This window comes from Orbicella franksi, chromosome 8 (assembly GCF_964199315.1).
Source record: "Orbicella franksi chromosome 8, jaOrbFran1.1, whole genome shotgun sequence".
NCBI lineage: Eukaryota > Metazoa > Cnidaria > Anthozoa > Scleractinia > Merulinidae > Orbicella > Orbicella franksi.
The window spans coordinates 24,777,320-24,784,390 of NC_138152.1; the positions used below are offsets into that span (position 1 = coordinate 24,777,320).

General features: G+C 42.5%; 1 protein-coding gene across 1 annotated transcript; it reads right to left on the reverse strand.

Moving 5' to 3' along the window:
• Nucleotides 1-233: 233 nt before the first annotated feature.
• On the reverse strand, nucleotides 234-5,602 carry LOC145494281 (protein argonaute-2-like). Its single transcript, XM_081473724.1, has 6 exons — nucleotides 5,598-5,602; nucleotides 4,646-4,712; nucleotides 4,159-4,293; nucleotides 3,903-4,004; nucleotides 2,943-3,142; nucleotides 234-348 (listed from the first exon to the last, which is right to left on the reverse strand). The coding sequence occupies exons 1-6, from the start codon at nucleotides 5,600-5,602 to the stop codon at nucleotides 234-236; spliced, it is 624 nt and encodes a 207-aa protein (XP_081329850.1).
• Between the last annotated feature and the right edge of the window lie 1,469 nt (nucleotides 5,603-7,071).

Here is a 7,071-nt window from a genome sequence, read left to right on the forward strand (position 1 = left end):
ATCTACATGTAGGCATGTTTTTATTTCCTTCCAAAGTTTCTCACCTTTCTTTCTCTCTCTCTATCAAGTGGAACCTCGCTCTGAACGCCACCAAATGCGCATAATACGCTGGGGCTTGTATAGAGACGGCTCGTGTGCACCTCACATAGGTGTGACATAACTGGTACGTCAGGGCCTGAATCTCGTCAGCTTTGAAGCTGTTGCAAGTGTTGTGTATATCACACAGAGTGTCCTCAAGCAAAGTACATCCCTTTCAACATTTCAGAGTGAACTTGAACAGCTTTGGCCAATATCTGAGGACTCCGTTCATCTCCATGCCCACCGCTACACGATGAACCATTGTCGTGACTACAATAAAACAAAAGTATCATGTCAGGATTTTGTGCGCCACGTGCAGTGGTCATATGCTTGGTATTGATCTCCCTGTGGACCATAAACATGGTTGCCAAAGACATCACTTTTCGAAATCCCCTGACTTTTTCCCGACAAAAATAACATTTTCCTGATCAAATAAATACAAAACGTCAGATCTAGCAGCGGCTTCTGATCTCAACTTACAGGTGTCCTTTCCACTCGTTCATTACGACAAATTTTCCTTCTTCATGAAGTAAAAATATCGTTGAGATCACAGTGACCCCACGTTTCTTCCAACCTTGAATGGTATTAAATCAGCCGTGTTAAACTATTTCAATTTTCCCTGACCTTTCTTCAAATTGTCAATTTTCCCTGACTCAAAATAAAATTCCGACTTTTCCCTGACCTTGAAGAATTTTTTTTCCCCTCAGTGACCATTTCCTGACCTGTGGCAACCCTGATATACCAGTCAGTCAAAGGTTTTCCTAAAGTACTCTTTCACTTACTGTAACTTGTTTCCAGAAATCATAACACAGGCAGACTCAAAAAGGCCGAGGGTTGTCCAATACTGTCGAGTAGATTCCATCGGAAAAAGGGATCTGACGAATCGTTCGACTCGACAAATGGAGAATGTTATTGACGATCCAACAGGTTCAGTTGTCGATCGGAAAATTGCATCTCCTTAGCGGGACTTACATATTTTTGTGGCAGGGCCCCAGTGTAACTTTGTCGATTCGATCGATTCGTTGGATTCGTCGAATGGATAATTTTATTGACGATCCGACAACATGTGTTTATGTCCTCTTTCACAGTGCTTTCGTTATAATAGCCTGTCAACGAATCGACAACGTTGGACCGCCGGGTCTGTTGTTACTGAGATGAGATGCGATTTTCCGATCGACAACATCCAGGTTTCGGGTCGTGTCCATTCGACGAATCGATCGAATCGATCGATCCGACAGGCTATATATCCAGCTAATAGCTAGTGAGATGTAATTTTCTGATCGACAACGAATAGAAAGTTCTCTTTTCCGATGGAATCTACTCGACAGTATTGGACATGAGTGAAAAAGTCCACAGAAAAAGCTTGCCAACCCGAACAACTTCCAAAACAGAAACAAAGTTTTGCAGTAGAAAAAATGAATCCTTAGAGTTTATCCTGCAAAGTGGTAACCATAAACTGTCGCTTATAAGCCCCCTCCCGCTTATGGCTGGTTTACAGTGTCACGCCATCAAAAATAAAAATCGTAACCATTCAATAAATTAAGTCAAGAAGCTGAGATATGAAAGATGATTGATATATAAATAACCTCGCCAAGTTTTAAGTCTGTACGGTTTTCCATCCGCGCGTTATTCGGAAAAGTGTTTCACTCAAATTTATAGAGCTTTGTGTGGTGTCGCCATGTTTGTGCCCCTCGGAGGGACACAAACATGGCGGCCGTAAAGTAACAGAAACATCTGTCATTGAGTTTTGCCATTGAAACGAAACGTTATCACTCTAGAGCTCCGATACATTGAAATTAATACTTTGTCTAGAGCAAGAACTGTTTAGTTAGTACAAACTTGAGCAATAACTCATCTTTTGACTTACTCGACAGCCTCATCGAGCCGCCATTTTAATGTCACGTAACGCATAAACTTGGAAATTCCGACGTGCTCCATCACATAATGAGGAACCCTGTCGGGCTTAAACGTTGCAAAACGTCAAGTTATTAGAGGGTCTTACATCTGATGAAACTAAAACTTCACAAGGATTGGTAATTTCTCATTTTGGAAATTGATGACGTCACATGAAAACCGGCAATAAGCCCCCTCCCGCTTATAAGCACCCCTTCCCCCCGTTATAGACCCATTTACCTTTAAATAAAATTTACATCCAGTATTAAGCCCCCCCTCCACCCCCCACCCCGAATACGAGACCTCCTCTAACAATCCTTGTTTTGAATTCGTTTTATTATGATAATTCAAAGTAATTAAAACCCTATTTCGATCAAACTGTACAGCTATAGCTCGTTTCAAACTCGTTTTTTTATATTCCGGTTAAACGCCAGGGCTTATACAGGTACACCACGCATACACACATAGCCATAAAAACTGCCTTTCCCGCAATCTCGTTACTAGAGGTCACGATCCTTACCCAGCATTAGTCACAGCAGTTACTCTCTCTACGGATGTTCAAAAACCACTATTGAACTTAAACGCACGCCTACAATGAAACCGGAAGCAGGATTTTCTGGTTCCGGCTTTTGATGTTATTCAGAACGTCGGGCGTTTGGTCACCGTGGACAGAAGGCCAGGAGACTGGGGATGAGATTGTCAACGATGACGGACACCTGACTTGGACGCGGGCACCTCCCGTCGTAAGCGGATATTTGGTTATTGAGCCAGCCAAAAACAAACCCTACTTTTTCAACCTCCTGTAAGCAGATAACTTTCTTAAGTGAACCATCTCTGGTCCCAGGGGTGCCACTTCCATGCTTGAAAAACTACCTTGCAGAGTGCTACCTTACATGCAAAATTCCAGACTTGAGACGAACCCTTATAATCTACATGCAGGCATGTTTTTATTTCCTTCCAACGTTTCTCACCTTTCTTTCTCTCTCTCTATCAAGTGGAACCTCGCCCTGAACGCCACCAAATGCGCATAATACGCTGGGGCTGGTATAGACACGGCTCGTGTGCACCTCACATAGGTGTGACATAATTGGTAAGTCAGGGCCTGAATCTCGCCAGCTTTGAAGTTGTCGTCGTCCCACAACACGCGGTAATGAGACGGTCGGCTTGTTCCCTACAAGTGAACAGGTCAAGCAATTAGTTTAAGAAACTATGGTGCTGCGTCGAGGGCTAGTGAAACACGACGCTGATCTAACCAAGCTAGTCTAAGAAGGTAAATTAATGTCATTAAAGATGAGTCTATTATTCATCGTGGTGTAAGAAAGGATAGATGAATTTTTACTCGTTTGTCTTACGATAGAGTCACTGTAAGATGTATATCGCGACGTTTCGACTGCTATACATCAGGCGATGAGGTCAATTGTTGCGTGCCGCTTTTTGTAGCACCTTGGTTCGCTGCTATTGGTGCATTTCCATTCTCATTATTATTCCGACTTTGTGACGTTGTTAATTAACTACAAAACCTTTGTACGTGTTAGTCTGACAGTCTCGTTGTACAGTAGGTGAACGGACGCGTAACAATGCACAGGAATTTACATGATCTTTTTCGACAAACAAAATTTCATTGACAATAAAGGACCATTAGAGAGAGAAGATGAATGGAAAGGTCATCTCTCTCAGGTTATTTTTAGACCTTCTAACCGAAGAAATTTGAAAGCGCCGGCTTTTCGTCTTAGAGTGGACGGAAACATTTTGAAAACGGAGCTTTTCAAAAAAGATGACGTCACGAGAATCATGTGATTTCCCTGCTTCAGTTTTCCTCAAACACAAATCCAAAACGACCGGTGATTGTTACGTTTTCAAATATCTCCAGTGTACTGTGGACCAGGCCTCTGTCTCTGGTTAACTTCATAGAGTACATAGCTTATCGTTACCTGAATACCAGCGTGACTGCACAGATAGAAGTCAAACTCAGTGGGATGTGTGATGCCGCTATCCACAGTGGTACCTGGCGGGATATTCCCACTGTTGCCACACTAAAACAAGTAAAATATGAAACTTGAGAGACAATACAAAAAGCCTTATTCAGGCCGGCTAACCTGTGCCGAAGATAGAATCGAAAAACAAACAGCAAGTCTTTACAATCGGTTAAAATACAAAATATATTTTTGTTAGTGAGCAAATTCATACCCGGTCTTTTTCGTCCTGACAGAAGAATCGTGTGTGATGTCGTTTTTGCACCACAACGAACGTGATTCCAGGCTGGTACCCAACCTCCAGCTTGATGCAAGCCTCGCGGATTGCCTTCAGTTCGTGGCACAGGCCCTGGCAACGAATAACACGTCAAGGCAACTTTATTTCCAATACAATGCAAAATAAATTACTTCTTAACTCATCAGTCCGCTAGAGTAAACGTAATTTTAAGTCTGGGTCGCCCATCGGGCCAAACCTATCTCGGTTCGTAGCATGAAGCGACTAGGAGTATTTCTGCTCCCCCCCTGGATGGGATGCTAGTCCATCGCAGGTTTACCCCCGAGCATTAAATTCGCCGGTACTCATTTATCCACCTGGGTGGAGAGAGGTACTGTGAGTGTAAAGTGTCGTGCCCAAGAAGAGCGCAAGGACCTCGGCCAGGGTTTGAACCCGGAACACTAGATCCGGAGACGAGCGCGCTAACCATGAGGCCACCGCGCGTCCCACACGGTAGGGAATTTAAGAACTCCACAACGACAACGGCAACATCGCTAAAAAAAAAAGTTAAATGAGCAATACAATGGCTGTGCACGTGCGTTAATTCCTGGTACATTTCGTTGCCGTCCTCTGCAAAACAATAACGTGAAATAAACAAATTCTGAGTTTTCTGGAGAACGTTAACCACGACAGATAATTTTTGAAATTGATATTTCGCATTTTACGTGTTCCATATTCAGTTTGCGATTCGAAGATAAAATAGAACTTCAGTTTTTAATCGACGTTGTCCTCCGCGTAGTTACTAGACTTCCTAGTCAGCTAATAAGGGCCTCCACAGACTAGCCATTTAGTTGTCAACGACTATCTGTTATCGACAACTAAAAAACGTAGTCTGTGAGATGAGCTGACGACAACTAAACGCTAAATTTGTGGTTGTCGAGAGCTTACTAAGCACTTTCCCTTTTCGAAAAGGGAAACTGCTTTAGTTGTTGACAAACACAAGCTGTCGACAACTATGTTTCGACCGTTTTTCCCCTGTGTGGGAATCATTGGTTTAGTTGTCGACAACTATTAAAACATAACACACATTTGAGCATGCGCTTTGTGTTGTGAGCATGCGCAGTGAACGTTAGTTCCCAAGCTCTCGCTAGACTGAGTTAGCTAGCAACAACTAACACTTCAATGTGTGGAATGTTCGCATCGGACACAATTAGTTGTCGATAACATTTAGTTGTAGACAACTAAGTGTCTAGCCTGGGGAGGCCCTAAAGCATCAGTTAGTCAGTATATAATTGGAACTTTGGCGATCAAAGTTTGGACACCTCTCGAAAAGGGAAAGAAACAATAACGTTACGAGAAATCTGTTTTCTCTTTCACTGTAAAGTATTATCTTTTGAGCTGCCCTTCTCTCGTACCTGTCTAAACTGCCCTTCACTCACTCCATCTCGATAAAAAGTAATCCCCACGGGTTTGTGTCTCGTCGAGCGATAAAACTGAATCAACAGCTCCCGTACCATGGCTGCTAAATCGGCAATGATTTCCTAAAAATACATATTAAGCGGAATAGATTTGAAACTGCTCCTATATATAACTAACCAGTATAGCTGAACAGTTCTCTTTAATATAATGCGAAAGACAGTTGAATTTTGAGGTTCATATAGTTACATGAAATAAAGTGGAATAAAGGAACTCGATGTAAATTCCAAATGGAAGTTAGTTGGGGAAACGATGACAAACTTCAGCGACATCAGCTACAGGTGTGCATTACAAAAAATTATTATATGGCTTTGGCTTGTGGCCGATATAACGCGCGCTCTGATTGGCTAAGAGCGAGATCTGAGCGGTCATTATGCAGCCGTAATGCCCACGGGCCGATTACGGATTATGCAAATTAGGAAGAGCCCGGCTCGGAGAATTCAAGCGCATTGAAACGATGAAAGCCGATTAAAAACAGTAAGAAAAGTAAATTTAATTCCGAGTAGCTAAAAGTTTAGGGATTTTCCCTCAATAAAATTTGTATAGAAGTCGTTTTTGACTTACCGGTAGCCTTGGCGGGCACTAGTGAAAAACAATCAAGGTTTGCCGAGTGTTGAGTAAAGCTAAAATCGCCAAGTGAAAAACACCATCGGCAGATGTGTCACGTATCCTGAGCAGAACACCACGAAGAAACTTATAAGTTATCATCTTAATCACAACATTACCGAAATATTGAACTCCGTTTCAGTTCTCATCAAATAGATTCCCTCGCTTTAACACAAGCAAGTGTAAATCAGCTTCCAGGATCATCAGATGTAAACAATCGAGCGGTTTCTGTCGGTAGCAGTGTTTCTGATACCTGCAGGAAGTTTTAGACGCTCAAAAGGCTTGAAAAGTTCATTCATAAGTCCCAGAATGAAGAAGGCCAAGATATGTTGTCGAAAGCGAATGCGAAGATCGAGTTATTCTGAGCAGTGCATTCTGAAGCGTTCGTATTTTCTTTCACCGAAAGACCGCTGGTTTGGACTATTTTGAAGCACTTTCTGTCTCAGTTCTATATACGTTGACGTTTCGCCACAAAAGTTGGAAAAACTCCCTCATCAAGTTGTGGCACCACGATACTTAAATGTCTTTTTGAGGGCTGTGACAATCATTTTTCCCGTAAAGAAATACAGTGGTAAAGTTCATTGACTGTGTAGTTTTGCCCTGGGTTTGAGACGATGGATGAATCGGTAAACGCGCGCATCGCCGGATGTAAATTGACAACTTCCGCTCGAATAATTTTTTTTCCTTTAATTCGTGAGCCATATAATAAACAACTTAATAACCTCGACCGTTCGGTCGTTACGGGAAAATCTCAAACCTCGGCTTACCGTATTGACCTCGCTATCGCTCGGTCAATACGGCAAGACCTCAGTTTGAGATTTTCCCGTAACG